Source organism: Mustela putorius, unplaced genomic scaffold, assembly GCF_011764305.1.
Source record: "Mustela putorius furo isolate JIRA1106 unplaced genomic scaffold, ASM1176430v1.1 tig00000743_pilon_pilon_pilon, whole genome shotgun sequence".
In the NCBI taxonomy this organism is placed as follows: domain Eukaryota; kingdom Metazoa; phylum Chordata; class Mammalia; order Carnivora; family Mustelidae; genus Mustela; species Mustela putorius.
The window spans coordinates 1,819,511-1,841,791 of record NW_025421464.1 but is presented as its reverse complement, the minus strand read 5'-3'; the positions used below and the strand labels follow the sequence as shown (position 1 = coordinate 1,841,791).

At 48.5% G+C, this 22,281-nt stretch overlaps 1 protein-coding gene across 6 annotated transcripts in view; it reads right to left on the bottom strand.

Annotated features, from left to right (window-relative positions):
* The window catches only part of TTLL9 (tubulin tyrosine ligase like 9), a 41,632-nt gene extending 20,937 nt beyond the window's left edge, over positions 1–20,695 (bottom strand). For all 6 annotated transcript variants that reach the window (XR_006607853.1, XM_004746666.3, XM_013053418.2 and 3 more), the window contains exons 1-5: positions 20,622–20,695; positions 17,430–17,473; positions 10,510–10,602; positions 7,825–7,936; positions 6,923–7,108 (exon numbers count right to left, since the gene is read on the bottom strand). Coding sequence is in view for 5 of the 6 variants with exons in the window: in XM_004746666.3 (XP_004746723.1) it covers positions 6,923–7,108; positions 7,825–7,936; positions 10,510–10,602; positions 17,430–17,473; positions 20,622–20,636 (450 nt within the window). In the remaining variant the exon portion in view is untranslated. The remainder of the gene's footprint in view (positions 1–6,922; positions 7,109–7,824; positions 7,937–10,509; positions 10,603–17,429; positions 17,474–20,621) is intronic.
* Between the last annotated feature and the right edge of the window lie 1,586 nt (positions 20,696–22,281).

The window sequence follows — 22,281 nt, the reverse complement described above, 5'->3', positions numbered from 1 at the left end:
CAGCTCCAGTCTTGAAGCTCCCAGGTGGGTCAAGAGTCACGTGGCGGAACAGGACACAGCAATGGTGACGAGAAGCTTGCAATCACCCACGTCAGTCGGGAGGAATGGTGTGCACACAGCATTGATGGAGAGAGACCAGACCATACCTCATGCTTCCCAGGATATAAAGCACAAAGGCATCTATGCTGTTGGGGCCTGGAGGAGTAGCGAGGGAGAGAGGGTCTCGGGGGAGCTGCTGAGGGGCTGGCGGCTTTGCTCGGTCTATGGCCTCAGAGCTCGTGTGCGCAACTTGTGAAAATTTACCAAGCTGTGCCCCCATAACTCGCGCATATTTTTTGCTGAACTTCAGGGGAGACGTTTGATGAAGTCTCCTGCCTTTTGATCTAGGAGCCCCCCCCCCACTCCGCAACCTTCATGGGCTGCCTTCTCTACAGTCATTCCCTCCCTTCTCGCTGGCCAGCAGAGCCCACCTCTCACACGGAGGCCGGAGAGACCACACACCTGTTCTGTCGGCCTCCCTTGCAGCTGTCGGGAACCCCATGACTGGTTCTGGCCAATGAGACCTACAGAGACATCCGCTTGGGGCTTTGGGGCTTCTAAGAATGACTTTCTTCCTTAAAGATATCCTTAAAAATATATAAAAAAATATATAACCCTTCCTTAAAAAGATCAGCATCAAGGAGGAGGAGGAGGAGAGAGGGAGGGAGAGACAAAGGGATGCCTGGCTCTTTTCCTTCTTTCTTTGAATGCTGTAGTCTGAGGTGGTGAGGCTCACGGCTGTCACACGTGGTGTGACACGGTGACATGTCTGATGGCAGAAAGCCAATAGGCAGAGGCTACAGAGTGATCAGACAAGTAAAGATAAGGAGCCTGGGCTTTGAATGGCATCATTGAGCCCCTCGCTAAGCCTGGAACTTCCTATCTCTGGCTTTCTTATTAGATGAGGTAATAAAATGCCTTTATTGTTTAAAGCATTGTCAGTATGTTAGCAAACATGCCTGTTCCAAGAGCTGCCTTCCTGAGGGAACCATCCTCAACAGGGAAATAAACTTCCTGCTTGGTCATATATCAAGGTTGTTAAGACTGGAAATCACCTACTATCTAGCTCCAGCAGATTGTAGTTTGCAAAAACAGTCCCAAAAATATTTCCAGTTCCATATGTTTTTCCAGAACCTTACTACCCCCACCCTCTGACAAGAGGTGAAGTCGATGTGCCCTCCCCTTGAATCTGGGCGAGCATTTAGGACTGTCTCTACTGATCGCATATGGCAGGAGTGAGGTTGCGTGGATTCCAAGGCTGGGACATCAAGGCAATATAGCTTTCTCCTGGGGGATGGTTGCCCTTGGAAGCTAGCCACCACACTGGGAGGAAGCTCAGGTCATATGGAGAGGCCCACATGGAGGGCAACTGAGTCTTCCCGCCCTCCACCCTGGCTGAGCTCCCAGCCAGCAGCCCGCACCGACTTGCCAGCGAAGGGAGTGAGCCAGCTTGGAAGCGAATCCTTCAGCCCTCGCGGGAGCCATCCCAGCACATGTTGGAGCAGCCAGGAGCCTTCCCTGTCAAGTGCTCCCCAAAGCGGAGGCTCAGGAGCTAAATAAGACATGACTTTCATTTCGAGCCACTGAGTTCTGGGGTGCAGCCATCGAACCCAAGCACTAACGTTGGGGGAATGGTTTATAACAACTGTGGCTGTTTCCTACGCGCCCGGCACCAAGATTTCCACACCTTAACCTCGTTAAAGCTTTTCCAAAAAATCCTGTAGGTAGGCATTAATACTGTCCCCATTCTGCAGCCAAGGAAACCAAGCAACAAGGCCAAGCACTCTGTTCAAGGTTACCCAACCAGCAGGTGACAAACTCAAGTAGTGAAATCTGCGTCACAAGCCCGAGGCTCACGCACCGCCTGCAAAGGGCCAGGGAGGACACAAAATCACACAACAGACATGGTCCTACTCCTGGGAGTAGCAACCTTACTTGATAATTTGGGAGTTAAAATATATTATTTTTCTAAAAGAGATAAATTAATTGGAAAATAATATGAACAGATTATCAGAATGACTCATACTTTGATTTTGCACCACCTGTGGTCACTCATGACCCTCAGCCCGCTGCCAGCTTCCTGCCCTGCCCCTGGGGGCCATTCATCACGTGGCATTCACTGGGGGTTATAGATGTGATTGGTGGTCTACTCAGCAACCCTGAGTAGGGAAAAATTCCCTTTTTTTCCTCTGCCAACGGAACCCCATTTGTTTTTTGGTTTGTTTAATGTAAGCGCTACCCCCAACGTGGGACTTGAACTCATGACCCTGAGATCAAGAATGACATGTTCCGCGCACTGAGCCAGCCAGGCTCCCCCAAGCACACCCTACCCGGATCAGCTCTTCCCAGGGGGCCTGCCGTCTGGGAGTCTGAGCCCTCCCGGTGGTCCCACGCCCCTGCCGCCGCTTGGATAATTCACGCATGGACCCACAGGTGCAGGGGAAGTCTGCTGCAGTGACCTTTGGGAAGTTCGTGTCTTCTTCAAAAGGGACACGAGACCAGGGTGTTCCTTTATTCCTGCGGCAGGTAGAGGGGTGAGGAGACAAAGCTAAAGGTGTGGCAGCCACACTGAGACCGCCGAGGGGAGCAGCCAGCCCACTGGGGTGGGGACAGATGACACTGTTTGGCTGCCCACCAAGGCTGTTGAGTCATTCCTGGAATCGACCTCTCACCACTAAAGGAAATGTCCTGGCATCCATAAACTAGAATGAGAAGAACAGTTTTCATCCTAAGCAGATTTTCCCATGGCCTTCCATCATGAATGTGGACAACAGACTACAGTCGTATTGGCCACACCTGTGACTTCACTTTCAAAAGAAACCTCAGTTATTTTTTATACCACGTTACGGTTGTTGCCAATATCTCAAAACATCGTTTAGGCTCATTATGACTTTGAAATTGGGCTAACTACGGACCAGCTGTTAGGCTCTCTTTAGCTGTTAATGAAACTTCTACGGCCTCAAGAACATTTCATAGTTGGCGTGGCGGTCCTGGTCCCTTACTAGGGGAGGGTCGTGCTGACTGCTGGACCAACGGCCAGCAAGCATCCAGCCATGGGCACTGTGCCTGCCTGGTGCTGTGCCTCTCCTGCAGGGGCTGCTCCTCTCACCAACCGAGGACCATGGGGACAAGAAGACTGGCCCACTCTGGGGAGACAAGGACCTCCTCTGGCCAGAGGCCTTCCCGAGGCTTCTAGATGCTTGTCTTCCTTCCTCTCTCCCACACTAGGGCCTGACAACTGTTCCAACTCCCCTATTCCCTCCCCCTACTCCTTACAGGCTAAACTCCTGGCATGTTCCATCTTGCCTTGGCATCTGTTTCTCAGGGGACCCACTCACTGTTTAATAACTGTTTTTCAATGTAGTTGCTTCCTTTTATAATCAAATTACTTTATCCTTTTAAAAACATTCTTCTGTGACAGTGTGAAACACAATTTTCATCAGATGCCAAAGAGACCCATAAGAGCCCCTGGCGTCTTGTTTGAGCTCCCGTTAGCTGGGGCTTCTGGTATGTGCTGCCCAAAGCACCCCCGAACTCTTAGAAGATTGCAATAAAAAGGTTTGAGAAGCTCTGATGGGGTAAACTTGAGAAACAGAAGGTTAAACCCTGCTCTTCCTGTCTGCAGTTTGGACAGAGGCCCCCAGAGCTGGGAGCATCTTAGTGGTTGCCCAGGACACTCACAGCCCTGAGTGAAATGTTCAACCAGATCTGCGGACATGGAGGGACTGATGGACAGGCCCTAGGACAGATGGACAGGCCTGGGCCCTGACAGCCAGCACCTGCCTCCTCCCGCTGCCCCAAGCCACGTGAGGGAGGCTAGATGGCAATTGTGGTCCCAGGTTCTGGGTCCTGTCTACCTCCTGCCAATCCAGAGGGCCTGAGGTACAGGGGAGAATGTTCAGATGGAAAGGAAGTTTGGATCGATGCCATTTTTACATCACCTGGCAAACCCAGGGGCTTGTTCTTACAATCTGAGAGCGATAGCAAAAGCTCCAAGATGGGCTGGGGCTCAGGCTCTGTGGGAGGAGGGGTCCCTGAGGGTGACATGGAGGGGACAATGCTGCTTATTCCCTTCAGAGTCCAACTCGCCCCCTCATTGCCCCTGCTCTGCTGCTGCTAAAGAGGAAGAAGAAGACTCAGCAGGCCCTAGGGAACCGCGCAGAGGAGACGCCAGAGGGGAAGGAAGGCTCGTGGCTGCCCTCCCCAGCCCCGCCACGGCAACTATGTGAAAACTCTTATGTGTGGGTGCAAGGACAACACGGCTCACAAACCCAGGCCTTGTGGAAAGAGTGGAGGGATTTGGTACTTTTTTCCCTCTGTTTTCTAAATTTGGAGTAATGTCCTATTTTTTTTTTTGGTTTGTTTGTTTTTTTTACATTTTCCTACCCCAAAGGAATCCACACAACAGGATCTGTTGATTGATTTTGCACCGCCTAATACCCTAGCCCAGTGGTTGTCAGCTCCATTGCTCTGGAGAACCCTGGCTACTGTATCTGGGACACTGTTAGAATTGCAAATTCTTAACTCACCGCCCCCCAGCCCAGGCCTACTGAATCAGACACTAAGGGATGGAGGAAGGGCTTTAATAAGCTCTCCAGAAAATTCTGATGCGCTCTCAGGTTTGAGAATTACTTCTCTACAGTCTCGGTCCTCAAAGTGTGGTCCCGGGACCAGCTGCAGGGGCCTCACCTGGGAGCTGGTTAGAAACGCGGACTTTCAGGCCCCACCAGGTTCTGCCTTGAACCAGAGGCCCAATGATTGTGTGCGTGGTGGGTTTGGGAAGCACTGACCTCACGCTTTCCAGCGGCAGGGGGAGAGAGGATGTTGCCGGAAATCACAGTTAAAATGGTTTCATGCGGGGCGCCTGGGTGGCTCAGTGGGTTAAGCCGCTGCCTTCGGCTCAGGTCATGATCTCAGGGTCCTGGGATCGAGTCCCGCATCAGGCTCTCTGCTCAGCAGGGAGCCTGCTTCCCTATCTCTCTCTCTCTCTGGCTGCCTCTCCGTCTACTTGTGATTTCTCTCTGTCAAATTAATAAATAAAAGCTTTATAAAAAAAAATGGTTTCATGCCTGGATACCTAAGGGCCAAGCCCTTTGTATCACGTGTATAACTCAGGTTTGTAATGTGTTATCCCTTCGTTGGATTCTCTCCCAACCCCGCCATGCAGGTACATTCGTCAATTGCGCTTAGCGCCGATGAGGATGCAGACCCAGAGGGGCTGAGGAACCCGCTCGGGGTCAGCTGGCTCACAAGCAGCAAGGACAGAGAGCCCAGAGCACCCACTCTCCGCACCCCACATCCCAGACACGGTGTCGCAGCTCTGCGGGGGCAAGAACGCTTGCCTGCCGCCAAGATGCCGCCTCTTAATTACAGCCATCTTGCGTCTGCCTCTAACAAAGGCCGTGGGCTGGGAAAGGAATCAACTTAATATGCGACTGCTCGTCCCAATTAGCACAAACTACCATTTGTCTCTCGGAGGATAATGCTGGGAGCTGGAACCGCCCAGTGGGCTGCAGTTCTCATCTGCCTAACCCCTTCCACTCTGGCTGCAAAGAAGGGGATGCTAGGCTCTCCGCAGGAGAGGGACAGGAGCAGGAGGTCCCAGTAAATGGCTGCCTGGGACCTGGCTGGGAGCATCCTCAGATTTCGTCTGCCCTTCCAAGCACCTGCGCTGTCGACTGCACATCAGCCAACACTGGCCCTCGTTCCCAGCTGCACCAGGAAGGGCTGCCCCCAACTCTGCTCTGCACAGCTCCCTTCCTGGAGTCTGTGCCCAACCCTGGGAAATAGTAGGGGGCTTTGCTTATGCCATTCAAGGCTCTGGTGGCTTTGTGGTGAGAAAGCAGTCCTGGCACAAGGAGGGACCGAGGGGCTGGTGGGTACTTGCTACCCGTGGCCTCCACTCAGTTTCTGGATCCCTCGAGAGCTACCTCTGGATGCAAAGCCTTCATCCCTCTTCCTATGTCTGCCCTTCTCCAGGCTGACCCTCTGCATCCTTCAGGCCACGGCCAATACTAATCCTTTCAGTAACAATAACCACAGCAGCGGCTGTGACTTATGGAGGGCTTCATGCACGCTCTGCCTGCGGTGATTCACTTAGTCACCCAACAGCATTATATGCCAGGGACTGCAGCCTCACTTTGCAGATGGGGAAACTGCAGCACAGAGAAGTTAAGTGACCTGCCTGGGGTCACACAGCTAATAAGGGGTCCAGGCAGTATTTGAATCAAGGGGTTTGGCCTCAGAGTCCAGTCTCCCTTCAGAAAAGCCTGCCAGGCAGCGGGGAGCCTCCTACTGTTTCCTCTCTACTGACACTTAACACAGCACGAGACATGCAGGCGTCCTCTGTTTTGTCTGCCACCAAGGAAGGCAGAGACCCACTTCCAGCTTGCTGAGGGCTGCGTCCCCAGCGCCTAGTCTGGCATGTGGCAGGTGTTCCATGAGTATTTATGGAATGTCTGAATACACGGGTCTCATTCTCCTCCTCTTTGAAATGAGGTAATAGCTCCTCCCAAGGGCCATCCCGGGACCCGGGCAGCAGAGGGGAAGTGCTGGGCATGGCTTGACACCGGTTCCTCTCGGGGAACTGAGCTCCAGCAAGCCTCATGATTCCCTGCCCCAGTATCCTGAGGATCACTTGTTCATCTAGTAAACATGCATTGAGCACCTACTATGTGCTAGCTGTCATAGCTGCTGGGTCCACACATTGCAAAGAGGAGACGAAGTCAGCCCTCGGGGGGAGGCAGATGGTGCCTCCAAGGCTGATTTTGCCAGGCAGAGCTCTCTCCTGGGATGCCCCATGAGGGACCCCTGCTCTGTCTGGTGCCTGGGAAGCCCTCCCTCCCACCGCCCCCTCCCCCTGCTCCGGGCACTGCGCACGCACGGGCTTCATGATCCAGGTGATTCCCGGGTTTTTGCGGAACTCCTCCACAAACAGGTGGTACTCGCACGGCATCTCAAAGGTTTTGGGGAAGAAGTCGCACTTGGCTGCCTCCAGCTTTCCGGCCTCGCGCTCCAGTTGTTTCCGGAATCGCTTCAGGTTCTTGACCATGTAGTTCTTGCGGGTCAGCTGCGCAGCAGGGTGCGTGAGCAGGCCGTTAGTGCTTGTGCCCGCCGTCCTGCTCTGGCCCCCAGCCCCAACCATCCCAGCCAGTCCCCGCAACCTCTGGCCTGCCAAGTAACAGTCACAGGAAGAGTAATTGCAATTCTGTAGTGATCCCCATTTTATAGGCCAGAAAACCAAGGCTCAGAGGGTTAAGTCCGTTGCCCAGAGTCACACAGCTAATGGAGTCACAGCAAGGATTTGACCCAAGCCCATCTGACTCCCAAGTTCATGTTTCTAACCTTTAAGCTGCACTAACCTTTTCAAATCTCGGCTTCGTTTTCTCCTCCAGTCTCATCTTTGCCGTCTGGTCCCTCCCGGACCTCCCTCCCATCTCTGGACTCCTCGTTGCTCAACTTGTCTCTCCCCTGAAGTCATCATACGGCTCAAAAATCCTGCTGCTTCAGCCCCTGCCCCACCCATCTCCAGGGCTGAAATGCTAACCAGACTGCTCTGATGTCAGTCCCCATGCCAAGGCAGCCTGTCCTTCAGGTACCAGGTCCTCGCTCTCTCACACGGTTTAGCTCCTCGTGTATCTGTGCACGTGCTCCCCACCCGGCACCTACCCCACATTCCCTTCTGCTTTTCCATTGCCGGTCCTTGCACCCCCACAGCTGCCCACTGCCACATCTACTGACATGAATTGCCCGCCCTGGTCTCCCGGCTGCCCCAGCTCAGTTCACCTCGTAGTGGTTTCGGAAGTGACTGATCCGCACGTGCTCGTCCATGTAGGTGTGGTCAAAGTTCTCCCGGAGCCAGCTGACGTCACACCAGTAGAAATCCCACTCCCCTTCACTGTGGGGTGGGGGGGAGACACACAGGATACAACAAAGGTCATCACCTGAAGACCTCAGCACTGCTGGGGGTCTGGGCGAGGGGCAAGTGGCAAGTGGCAGTGTGTCCCTGAGGAGTCCTCGGTGGGGGGCGGGGGGCGAGGGCGGTGCTGCCTACACTGCGCTCTGTGAGGACAGAGTGAAAACTAGAGAAATGTTCATGCACAAATCCAGGCTGCTGTCTTCCTTTGACCAATCAGCAGAGCAGCTGCACAGTGCCCTGATGCCTCCTGGCACCTGTCAGCTAGAGGGAGGAGCCGCCGCCAACTTAGGGCACGCCCTCTCCAGGTCACAGTCCCCACCACTCCCTATGGCCCACGACCACCAGCCAGCCTCACCTGGTCACATTCCTTGCCTGGGCCCAGGAAGCATCTCTGTGGCCCAGCCCGCCATCCCCAGCCCACATGACCAAGCAGGGCAGTTAGGTAACATCTGCAAGGCCTTCCCAGTCCAAAAAGCCTCAGAGCAGCCTCAAAAGGTGACAGCAGACGAGGAGCCCTGGAGCCCTCAGACGAGGATGACCCTACTCACCGAGGCCCTGGCAGCCCCAGGATTCCTACAGGTGCCTGCCTGACACCAAATTCCCACCTGCTTCTTCCCCCCACACTAGAGAGGGACAGGAAACCAGGCTAGTCTCCCCAGTCTGAAGCCACAGCTGTGGGGCCGAGAGGAAGCGCTTGAAAACTATGTGGGTGGGAAAACTATATGGGTGGGAAGCCGCCATGACGGCTTCCAACTTCTTTTTTTTTTTTTTTTTAAGATTTTATTTATTTGACAGAGATCGCAAGTAGGCAGAGAGGCAGGCAGAGAGGAGAGGGGGAAGCAGGCTCCCTGCCGAGCAGAGAGCCAGACGTAGGACTCGATCCCAGAACCCTGGGATCATGACCCGAGCCAAAGGCAGAGGCTTTAACCCATTGAGACACCCTGGTGCCCCCAACTTCTTCTTAAGTAAAAAATTACAGCCCCATGTGGAAGAGACTAGACTCCAGTACCAGGCAGTGGGAATCCTGAAATCCCCCTGAATTCACTCACTTGTTTCCTCATTCACGGAGAAGCTGTGAGAACAGGATAGAGATGAGCCTTGGACTCGGCACGCAGGCTGACCAGGTGCCATCCTAGCCCTCACAAGCCCAGTGACCTCAAACATGGCAGTTTTTACTCCTCTATGTCCAGCTTTCCCACTCTCAGTAAATGGATACGATAAAAGCAGCTCCCAGAAGGTCAGAGGTCATGCATGGAACGCACGCAAGATCGTCCAACAGGCTTAGCTGCTTTTAGACAACAATAGTCACTGCGCACTACATCAGGGCAGCTGGTTGTCCTGACCCCTCATATCTATTCTCTACAGTAACAGAATTCCCGACATTTACCTGGGAAAATGTCATCTACATTCTCCGAAATAAAAACTGCATTTTCCAAAATCTCTTGCTGCTAAGCTAAGTTCTGGCCAGTGTGAGAGACTTCTAGGCTGAGTCCTTCAAGGGCACAGTGTGCATTTTCTTACCTCCTTCCTACAGATGGACTGTGGCTTGGACTCTGGACTCTGGATGTAAGGCTAGGTCTCATCTTAGACCTTGAGGACAAGGACCTCATCCAAGGGATAGCAGAATGGAAAGATGGAAATGGATGGATCCAAATTTATTTATTATTATTTTTTTAAAGATTTTATTTATTTATCTGACAGAGAGAGACACAGTGAGAGAGGGAACACAAGCAGGGGAGCAGCAGAGGGAGAACGAGAAGCAGGCATCCTGCTGAGCAGGGCGCCCGATGCGGGGCTCGATCCCAGGACCCTGGGATCATGACCAGAGTTGAAGGCAGACAGTTAATGACCAAGCCACCCAGACACCCCAGATCCAAATTTTTATACCATCTCTGAACTCCCTACATCTGGACTTCAGTGGGAGACATAAATAAACTTCTAGTCTGTCAAAGCCTCTTTTCCTTTGGGTCTCTGTTACATGCATCCAAACCTTAACCTAAGTTAGATTAGCATCTACTATGTGCCAGACATGGATGTTCGTTCATTTCGGTATCCCAGAGCTCAGCATAGAAGAAGAAATGTAGGCTTGAGGTCAAGTAACTTGTTCAAGGTCACAGAACCAGCAAGTGGTCAAGAAAGAGAAGCCTTTGACCTGGACCTGCCATCATTGGCAGATTTAAGCCAGCTAGTTGGTCATAACTGCATTCCTCGATTCTCTGGAGAACTCCAGGACACTGGCTTTGGACAGTCTAGCTGTTCATACCTGGGTGTGAACCTCACTTTGACACTTCTGTGACCTTCAATGATTGGCTTAATACCTCTGACCGTAATCATATCTTGCTGGATGGTTGTAGGGCTTAAATAAGACAGAGGGTATGTGTAAGGCGTCCGACACATTTTGAGTGCTAAATATACAAAGATCCCTATCACAACCAAATTGGGACAAATCCCAGCAGCCCCCCGAGGGGAAGTGGGAGAAAACAGAGGGAGACAAGGACCTTGAGGCAAAGGGAAGAAGGGACAAGGTTGGCAGGGGGCGGGGGGTGTCTTACTCCTTTACTTCCACCCAGCCTGGCCTGTGGCGAAGGACGTCCATGAGCGTATTCATGAGAGTGGTCTTGAATCGGATGGACGCTCTCTGCTCTCTGCAAGACAAGGCAACGGAATGCTCAGGATCACACAGAAACCCGCAAAGGGATGTTCACAGCAGCTTCATTAGTAATATCCCTAAACTGGGGGACGCCTGGGTGGCTCAGTCGGTTAAGCATCGACCTTTGGCTCAGATCAGGATCTCGGGACCTGGGATTGAGTCCCACATCACGCTCCTTGCTCAGTGAGGATCCCACTTCTCCCTCTGCCTGCCTCTCTCCCTGCTTGTGCTTGAGCTCTTGCTCTCTCTCTCTCTCTCTCTCTCTCTGGACAAACAAATAAATAAATAAATAATCCTGAAAAAAAATAGTCCCAAACTGGTAACCACACCAAATGTCCTTTAACCGTTGATGGTTAAACAAATAGTGGTCCCTCCATGCAGTGGAATACTAGTCAGCAATAAAAAGGAGTGAAATGTTTATATATTCAGCTTGGATGCATCTTTAGGGAATTATGCCGAGTGAAAAAGGCCAATCCTGAATGTTATTATAGACTTTACAATTTCATTTATATAACTTTTTGAAATGACAAAATTATTGAAATGGAGAACAGGGACGCCTGGGTGGTTCAGTTGGTTAAGCGGCTGCCTTTGGCTCAGTGGAGATCCTGCTCCTCCTTCTCTGCTTGTTACTCCCCCTGCTTGTGTTCGCTCTCCCTCTGAAAAATGAATAACTAAAATCTAGAAAGAGAGAAAGAGAGGGAGGGAGGGAGGAACGGAAGGAGGGAGAAAGAAAGGAAGGAAGAAAAAGGAAGGGAGAGAGAGAGAAAGAAAGAAGGAAAGAAAGAAAGGGAGAAGACATTAGCAGTTGCTGAGCATTAAGGACATTGTGGGGGAAGCGGGGGACTGCAGTAGCAGGCAGGGGGAGAAGGAGGGAGTGGGTGTGACTATAAAAGGGTCATGTGAGAGAAGCACCTGGGTGGCTCAGTGGTTTAAGCCTCTGCCTTTGACTCAGGTCATGATCTCAGGGTCCTGGGATGGAGCCCCACCTTGGGCTCTCTGCTCAGCAGGGAGTCTGCTTCCCCCTCTCTCTTAAGCATCTGCCTGCCTCTCTGCCTGCTTGTGATCTCTGTCTGTCAAATAAATAAATAAATTCTTTAAAAAAAAAAGGGGGGGGTCATATGAGAGATCCTTGTAGTGGTGGGAATTTTCCTTACGGATGTCAGTATCCTGGTTGTGATACTGTACTATATCGTTTCACTCTCTATTACCATTGGGGGAATCAAGTACAGGGCACTTGGGATCTCACTGTGCTATTTTTTTACAACTGCATACAAATCCACAATTATCTCAAAGTCAATATTTAATTTTTTAAAAATGTAACACATCTTTAGAAGTCCGGATAATGGCTATTTCTGGGGGGGAATGATTGGAAGAGAGCATGAACGGCATTCTGGGGTGTTGGTGATGTTGTTTCCTGCATATTAAGTTGATGAAAATTCATTGAGCTGTAAACTTATGACGTATATACCTTTCTGTACTTACAACAGAACTCCATAACAAAATATACCACAAATAAAGTTAAAGGACTGGCTATAGATTAAGACAAAATATTTGCAATGCTTACAATCCTTAAAACATTAGGACCAAGTACAAAAAGGGTTCCTACAGGTCATTAAGGAAAAGACAAAGAACTCTGGGCGCCTGGGTGGCTCAGTCGTTAAGCATCTGCCTTTGGCTCAGGTCATGATCCCGGGGTCCTCAGATCGAGTCCTGCATAGGCCTTCCCGCTCAGCAGGGAGGCGTGCTTCTCCCTCTCCCTCTCTCCCTGCTTGTGTACCCTCTCTCTCCCTGTGTCTCTGTCAAATAAGTAAATAAAATCTTAAAAAAAAAAAAAAAAAGACAAAGAACTCAATAGAAATGTGCCTAAGGGATATGAACAGACAAATCCCAGGAAAGGAAACTTACCAGTACGAATGTGTAAAGATACTCAACCTTCCCAACAACCAAGTAAATTAAAATACCAAAGAGAGGATTTCTGCTACAGGTTACAACATAAAAGGATATGAAAGACGTCTAATCCTATAGTAACAACAAGGGGAAAAAAGTGTACAAAATAAATATCACACTTGACTATGGGGCTAGTGGAGAGCCATGGACAAAAGGAAACATGACCAACTGATTCCAGATAGAAACCCCTTGTGGGGGTGCAGAGAGGTGCTGAAGTTTCTAGGTCTAGGGGTGTCTGAGTGCAGGCCAGTGGAGGTATGAGCCAGCCGTGGAGGTGAGACCTTGCAGGCACCAGCGGAAAGCAGCTGAGCTTAGACAGTTAAGTAGAGTGGCCAACCAAATCAAAATCTGGAAGAGGCCCCTTCCAAAACCAAACCAAACCAGATCAACACAGCGGCAAAAAGAAGCAGTAATTGGGATGCCTGCGTGGCTGAGTTGGTTAAGCGTCTGCCTTCAGCTCAGGTCATGATCCCAGGGTCTTGGAATTGAGTCCCACATAGGGCTCTCTGCTTGGTGGTGGGAGCCTACTTCTCCCTCTCCCTCTGCCTGCTGCTCCCCCTGCTTGTACTCTTTCTGTGTGTCAAGTAAATAAATAAAGTCTTTAAAAAGAAAGACAGGGGTGCCTGGTGGCTCAGTGGGTGAAAGCCTCTGCCTTCGACTCAGGTCATGATCTCCCAGGGTCCTGGGATGAAGCCCCGCATCGGGCTCTCTGCTCAGTGAGGAGCCTGCTTCCTTTCCTCTCCCTCTGCCTGCCTTTCTGCCTACTTGTGATCTCTGTCTTTCAAATAAATAAATAAAATCTTTTTAAAATAAATAAATAAATAAATAAAACGAAAGAAAGAAAGAGTAGAGAACACAGTAAAGCAGAGAGAAAACCCATACTCCCGCACATTGATGTGGTGTGTGCATTCAGGCAGCCTTGCCAGAGTTGAATCTATAAGTGAACCAAAAAACCGTAATAAACAAACAAAAATGGAAATTCTGTCCACCCCCTCCCAGGGCAGAAGCTCAAAACAGCAGTACAGGAGGGCTTGGAGTGAATTCAGTGTAATTGAGGTTTCAGTCCAGGGACACCTGGGTGGCTCAGTGGGTTAAGCCTCTGGCTTCAGCTCAGGTCATAATCTCTGGGTCCTGGGATCGAGTCCCACATCAGGCTCTCTGCTAAGCAGGGAGCCTGCTTCCCCTCTCTCTCTGCCTGCCACTCTGCCTACCTGTGATCTCTCTCTCTCTCTGTCAAATAAATAAATAAAATCTTTTTTAAAAATAAATAAATAAAATAAAGTTTCAGCCCAGCCCATGTTCCCCTCAGCTTTAGGAGAACTCTAACGATCAGCCCCAACCTAACTACTAGTCAGAGCAAAGGGCTTACAGTCTCTGGAAAATCAGTCTCTCTCTCTCTCTCTCTCGCTTTGTCTTCACACACTATTCTTCTTGTTGATCTGAATCTCCATCTGGTATACTTTTCCTTCAGCCTGGAGAACTTTCTTTAGTGTTTAAATACATGACAACAATAACAGCACCAAGGACCAGAGGGAAGTGAACAGAGCACGCAGTTCTAGGGCTCTTAGGTTGTGCCAAAAGTGCTGTAATACCGATTCAGGGTAGACAGTGATGAGTTAAGGATGCTGATGAGTTTAGGATGCAGATTGTAATTCCCTAGAACAGCAGTTCTTGGTGGGTGGTCCCAGTATTCCCCAGGGTCTCCAACCCTCTTTCAGAGGTTTATAAAGGCGGCCCTTTTCCAACTACATATCTTTGTGCGGCTGGATTTTCTTCCTGTTCAACCAAAACAATGTATCACAACAGATTGAATCCAGAAGCTTTGGGAAGCCAAATGTTTTCTATTGTGCCAGACATTAAAGAAATTCACAAAAATGTAAAAACAATGACTACTCATCTTAGTAAACTTGGGGGAGGGGGAACGCAGTTATAGTTCATAAAAAATACATTATTTATGCTACCAGGTGGAATATATGGTTACTTTTTAAATGACTGAATAAATATATTTCAATTAATGATTTTAAATTGCTAATATGATATTGATAAATATAAACCACACAAAAATTAATAGGAGTCCACAATAAATTTTTAGTAGCAGAGAGATCCTGAGCTTAATTTCTTCTGTGATGTTCTGTCTGCCACTGTATAGTACATCATAAGTTTTTGATATAGTGTTCAATGATTCATTATTTGCATGTAGCACCCAGTACTCCTCACAACACGTGCCCTCCTTAATGCCCAACCCCCTGTCACCCCATCCCCCACCCACCTCCCCTCTGAAACCTACAGTTTGTTTCCCCAGGGTCCATAGTCTTTCTGGGTTTGTCTCCCTCTCTGACTCCTCCCCCTTCAGATTTCCTTCTCTTCCCCTACTGAGCTCAAATTTTAAGAACCACTGCTTTAAAGTAGTTACGTAGGGAGTATTTAAAATCTAATCCTGGGGTGCCTGGGTGGCTCAGATGGTTAAGCCTCTGCCTTTGCTCGGGTCATGATCACAGGGTCCTGGGATCGAGCCCCACATCAGGCTCTCTGCTCAGCAAGAAGCCTGCTTCCCACCCTCCTCTCTGCCTGCCTCTCTGCCTACTTGTGATCTCTCTCTGTCAAATAAATTAATAAAATCTTTTAAAAAAAATTTAATCCCAGACAACGAAGAGGTACAATTTCAAAATCCATCAGACTGGGGGACATGTTTAAAATCAGACAAATACCAAGTGTTCGCAAGCATGTGGAAATGATAATTACCCTCTAAAGCTGATGGAACTGGAAATTGGATGAATCTTTAGAGAGCAATTTGGCATATTAAAACTGTCAGGTACTATTCGTACACGTTAGACTGGCAAAAACTCGAAAAGTCCAAGTTTGGCAACAATGGGCTAAAATTGGAAACTCTTGCTGTGCTGGTAGAAGGCACTCTGGAGAACACATGGCAGTGTTTAGTAAAACTGAATTTGCACATAAACTGAATTTGCACATACTCTAGATGCAGCAGACCCCTCCTAGGTCTAGACACTAGATAGCTACCTTACATATGCAACTGGGCATGACAGATATGGGGATGCTCATTTGTAACTGCTCATATTTTTTTTATAGAGATAACCTGCAGCACACAGTTGGTGGTCCACCCTGGTTCCCTGGGCATTCTCCATTCCTGTGCAAGTCAGTCAGAGGGCTTTCCACTGCCAGCACACAGTAGGGGTGGGGGGATGAGGGCAGGGGAGGCTTAAAGCAAATCCAAAGTGCCCCTCCCCCAACAGCACACAACCAATGACAACCAGACTTGATGGATAAATCCTCCAGCCCCTCTTGGCTCTGTTGGGATGAGCCTGCAGTGCGTTTTGCACTATCTCCTAGGAAGCCCCTGTGGGACTGAGCCTCACGTGCCCACTGCAATAACCTGTCGGTAATGGACCTTTTATTGGTTTCTTTCCCTTGGCTGTCTCACATCCCCACTTCCCTGCCAGTGCTTACTGGAATCACCTTTCAACCTTCCAAATAAACTGCTCTCACATCCTTGTCTCGGGGTCTGCTTCTGGAGGAAATCAATATTAAGGCACAACCTAAAGGCCTTTCAACAGGAAGTAGGTAAATAACCAGCAGTATCCAATGGAACACACAGAGTAGTTCAAATGTATCAAGACCTAGGGGCACCAACTCGGATAAATACTGAAAATACAGTTTTGTGTGACAAAAGCAGCCCACAGAATGAGAGTATCACATCACATATGGAACATTTTCCTAACCTCATGCTGCCAGAGGCTGTCCACATCACACAATTCTGGTCAGTAAGATAAAAACTTACAAGATTGCTAAAGAGGATGCATTCTGGGAAAGCAAGGATTCTTTCAGTTAAAATAAAGAGTGAAAGAGATGTGGCTTGAGACTTCCTTTCCCCACTTCTGCCCATCTTGATCTCGACAGGAAGGCTGGCGCTGTAGCAGCCACTTAGTGTCCATAGGGAGAAGGTCAAGACCATCACAGAGACACCAGCTCTGACAGTGTTGAACCACCTCACCGGCCTTCCAGGCTCTTTGTTACTTGAGGAAAGTTAATACAATTTTTTTTAAACTACTGTGGGTGGGGTTTCCTATTGTGTCCACCCTAAAACAGATCCCATTAACTGAAGTGCCCTTTTTTGGGGTTGGAGCGGGACTGAGTGTGTAAGTTCAGGGTTAGCACCTGGAATAGTGCTGAATTGCTCTGATGGAAGGGTCAGGGACCACACATGCCCTCCTCGGTGGCAGTGCCGCCAGAAGTGACTTTAGAAAAAAGAGAAATAGCTAATGAAATAAGAATGAGAAATAGCTAATGAAATAAGAATAGAAATATCCAGAATATGTGTCAGTGTGTGCAATGTAACCTCCTCTGATTCCCCACAAAAAAACTTCAGTCAAGTCTACAGTGCTCCCTCCTGCTCTGTGCTAGTGGATTCCATTTGGGGGACCCAAGGAGGGGCTGAGTTCTGCACCCAGGTTACTTCTGCAGAGGGAAGCAGAAGAATAGAGTAGAGTAGACATTGGACTTATCAAGCCAGCACATGGTCGCTGAAGGAGGCAGGAGGGCATAGGTAGATACAACATGGGCCTGGGAGCCCAGTTCTGCCACTATGATCTTACAGTCTTGAGCAAGTTACCTAGCTTCTCTGAGCTTCAGTTTCCCCGTCTATAGAATGGACCCAATAGTAGTATCAACTTCAAAGGAGTGTGGTAAGGACTCAAGGAGATAATGCAGACTGGCACATGGTTAAGTGCTCGTGATTGATTATTATCATTATCATTATTGAAGTAAAGAAAGGGGATGGAGAGATTGAAAAAGGGAAGGAAGGAAGGTAGTTAGTTCGTTAGCTCTGGGTTTATTAGATTGCATGGGACCACTCACCGCTCTTTTCCCTTTGACAATCCGTGGCCCTTGTAATTTTGATTCTGCAAGAAGAAAAGAAAAGCGATGTAACTGGTTCTGTATATCCACCCTGTCTTCCCAGCTCAATTTACTGCAGATAATAAAAATCTCAAACCATTAGACACAACACTGCCCAGATCCTGAGACAGGAAGGACCAGCCTGGCCAAGTTCACGTTCACATTGGTCAACATGTTCCCAGCAACTTGATCCTTGGAATAAATCTCCAAGTATTCAAGGACCCACTTCCCAGGATTGTTCCACAGGCATGACCAGTAGAGTGAATACGTAGTTTTCAGTGCTCCATAGGTCCAACCCTGAACCCCAGTGGTTCTGAGATCGGCAGGCTCTGTGAGAAGGAACTGAAACTTGAATGTTTGGCTAGATCCATGGTCCAGAAGGGGCTGGGTCAAAGATTCTGAGTGAAGTTAATTTCTTCCACCCAAAATGGACCTTTCAAATCCTCAATGGGTGTTGGGGGTGGGTATTATTTTGCTTCTACCACATCTAAAACAGTTTGGCCTTTAGTCCTGGTATAATCCCTAATGGCAGGTATGAAAAAGAAATCAAAACTGGTCTTGTTCAGGATGACCATTGCAACTTGGACAGACTTGTCATCTGCATTAGTTTTCTAATACTGCATAACAAATTACCACAAACTTGGAAGCCTAAAATAGTGCAAATTTATGTCTTGGAGTTTCCATGGGCATGGCTTAGCTGGATCTTCTGGCCAGGTCTTACAAGGCTACAACCAAGGTGACGGCCTGGGTTATGATTCTCATGCATCTGCTTGGGGTCCTTTTCCAAGATCATCCAGATTGTTGGCAGAGTTCAGTTGCTTGGGGTTGTAATGACAGAGGTCTCTGTTTACTTGCTAGCTATTGATTAGGGGCTGCTCTCAGCAACTAGAGGCCCCCTGCAGTTCCTTTCATCATGGCCCCCTAGGCAGTTCACAACATGGATATTTGCTTTCCTCCAGGCCAGCAGGAGCTCATCCCTCTGACTTCCAACCCTCCCCACTCCAAGTCACCCCCTGTATGATGCATGGTATATAATCATGGTAGTAACTATCCCATCAAATTCACAGGCTCCACCCACACTCAAGGGGAGGGAATTATACGAGGTGTATACACAAAGGGTGGGAATCTTGGGGGCCTACTAGAATTCTGCCTACCATACCACCCTATCCCTCAAAAAGCCAGTGGAATGGATAGAGGATACTGCTTTATGAAACTGACGGAAGTTAACGCCCTACAATAGCACATGGACTCTTATCCCAGTATCACATTCAAGTCCCTCCAACTCCCCCAGCACTGTAAGGTGTCCTCTTTTTTGATTATATCCTGTATACTCCTTCACATTTTCAGTTCTATTTTCCTTATATTTATACAGTATTTGGTTAAAAAACTTTTCCTGGGGTGCCTGGGTAGCTCAGTCAGTTAAGCATCTGCCTTCTGCTCAGGTCATGATCACAGGGTCTTGGGATACAATCCTCATCAGGCTCCCTGCTCAGCAGGGATCCTGCTTCTCCCTCTGCCTGCCACTCCCCCTACTTGTGCTCTCTCTCTCTCTGACAGATAAATAAATAAAATCTTTAAAAAATAAAAATAGAAAACTTTTCCTTTCCTCACTGAATTGCATTGATTCTTCTGTTGAAATTCAGTTGACTGTGTATATGTAGGTCTATCTCTAGAGTGTTTGTCTACCCTTATGTCACTACACACTGTCTTAATTACAATAGCTTTCTAGTAAATCTTTTTTCTTTTTCTAGTTTTTACTTATTTATTTGACAGAGAAACGGTAAGAGAGAGAACACAAGCAGGGGGAATGGGAGAGGGAGAAGCAGGCTTCCCACTGAGCAGAGAGACACATGGGGGCTCTATCCCAGGACCCTAGAGTCATGACTTGAGTTGAAGGCAGATGCTTAACGACTGAGTCACCCAGGTATCCCTCTAGTAAATCTTGAAATAAGGTACTATAAGTCCTCCCTCCTTGTTTGTTTGTTTGTTTTTTCAAGATTGCCTTTGCAGTTTGGGGTTATTTGCACTTCAATATAAATTTTAGAATCAGCTTGCTGATTTCTACCAAAAGAAGTGTGTTGGGATTTTGTTTGGATTATATTGAATCTACAGATCATTTTGAGAAGTGACATCATCAAGTATTGACTCTTCCAATCCATGAACATGGTCTATCTCTCCATTAAATTAAGTCTTTTTAAAATTTTTTTCCCACAATATTTTCTAGTTTTCAGTACAGAAGTCTGGGACCTTTTAAATTAAATTTACTCATAAGTATTTGATTTTGTGATGCTATCTTAAATAATATTTTTAAATTTTCATTTTCCAATTATTTGATGATAGAATATTGTGGAGAGCAGAATAATGCTCCCCCAAAAGATGTGCATGTCCTAATATGCCAGAACCTGTAAATACATTACATTACAAGAGGAAATTAAGATTGCAAATATAATCAACTGACTTTAAAATAGAGAGGTTATCCTGGATTATCTGAGTGGGGCCAATGTAATCACTCTTTTGTTGTGAGAGGGAATTAAAGAAATGGGGGTGCCAATTCATGAGAAGTAGAGCCCGGGATACGAAGCAGGCTAGTGGGGGGGGGGGGGCGGTGCTGGATTCCAGAGTAATTCATTACCCTTCTTCTTTGGGTCGCATTCCCCCCCCCCACTTTTCTCCTTTTTAAAGTGGGGGAGTTGGCCCGTGCACTCCTAAGGGACAGGGACTTGTCTGATTGACCTCCGTGTCCTTACTGGTCAGCACTGGGCTCAGTTTAAAGAAGGTCCTGATTAGCGTTTTAGGATGAATGAATGGATGCATGGGTAGGCAAGTGAGAGGCGGGATGAACGGATTTCTAAGAGCTTTTCCAGGTCAGGAAATCGAAAATTCTGAGGTTCCCCCAGGGTCGCAGAAATCGCTGATTACAGTTTAGAATCCCAGATTTTCCCAACTTTCCCTCCAGCAAGCCTAGTGGTGGACTCGCGCAGCACCTCCGGAGGCGCGCGGCCAGCCAGGGCTTGAAGTCTTTTCTCTGTATTCATCATTTTCCTCCCATTCTACCCAGAACCACTCTGCGGGGACCCCCAAGTCGGATGCCTCTGTAGCCTCCCTCCCTTCTCGAAGGACGATGAAAACATCTGGATCCCGTGGCACTCCTACCTTCGGGCGCGACATGGTACGATCCCCCAGCGCCGGACCCAAACCGCTGCCTAGCTGCGCGCAGGCTTCGCGTCCCGTTGCCAAAGCGACAGAGGGCGCCCGGATCCGCCGCTCTGATTGGATGAGCCGATGGCCCTCCTCTCCGCGGGGTTCGTGGGCTTGTGTCGGATCCCAGCCCCTGAAAATTTTGCGCGCCGCGGCTGCCCAGACCCGGTTATTCGTTGGACCTTTCTCTCCCAACCCCTCTCTTCCGCGACCCTAGGGCGCACTCCACCAAGGACTGGCTGCCTTCGGCGGGCACTGACTGCCCAGCGCCTCTTCCAGCTGCGTTTCGCGGGACCTGCGAGCGCTCAGTCTGAAAAGTTGTCAGCTGTTGGTAAACGCAATGGTTTTAAGTTTCCTTCCTCGGCTCCTCACTAAGTCGCCTTGTCATTCGGTTAGTTAGTAACGCGGCCACTTCTGCTTTTTCTCGAACACTCTCTCTAATTCTTAGGCCCCAACTCGAAGCCAGGATTCACCTGAACGCCTATAGTAGCCTCCTCACCAGTCGGCCAGTGCCCACCTTTGCACTATCCATTCCAGTTCATTCTTGGCACTGCAGTTGAAGAGCACAATTGGTGAAGAACACCAATCCGGTCTCATCTCTCCACTGCGCGTGACCTGAAGTAGCAATTTACTCGTCATTGCACCCTGTATCGGCTACCCGCCTTTCCCTGCCTCGTTTCTCCACAGCCCTGGATCTACACACCAACCACCATAGCTAATTAGAAACTGTTAAAAAAAAAAAAAAGTGTTGTTTGTTTTATAGCAACAAAATATGTTATGTACGAATATATCTAATAAAATATATGCAAGACATTTTGTTAAACAACAAACTCTTATTAAGCCTCTATGACATGCCTCATTCATTTTTTTTAAACATTTTATTTATTTATTTGAGAGAAAGAGAGCATGAGAGGGGAGGTCAGAGGGAGAAGCAGATTCCCCCTGGAGCAGGACTCCAGGAGCACGACCTGAGCTGAAGGCAGTTGCTCAACCAACTGAGCCACCCAGGTGCCCCAAGTATGCTTCATTCTTGACTCTATGAGGACACAGCAATGAACAAAACCAAGTATCTGCTCTTGCGGGGTTTGTATTCCATAGGGAAAATTACGAAACATTGAAGGACATTAAAGGAGACCTGAATAAATGGAGGGATGTACCATGTTCATGGGCAGGAAGACTCAATATCAAAAAGATGTGTATTTTTTCAAATCCAACCAGGACTTTTGAGAAACCTGCCCAACCCAAGAGATGCAAATATCAGGAAGGATATGGGGATCCTAGAAATAGGTGTGTGTGTCTGTGTGTGTGTGTGTGTGTGTGTGTGTTTTAACTTCATGTACAATAGAAGTGGCATCATAAATCAGTAAATGCCATTGAGAAACTGGTTTTGCATAGGAATAAAAAAATCAAGCACATTAAAGAACAAATATGGCAAACAAATATTTCAAGCTATTAGAAAAATAAGTATGTATACATAATATTTTATGATATCTGAGTGGGGAAGTGTTTCTTTTTTAAAAAAGATTTTTATTTATTTATTTATTTGAGAGAGAGAGCACACAGGCAGAGCAAAGGCAGAGGGAAAGGGAGAAGCAGGCTCTCCGCTGAGCAGAGA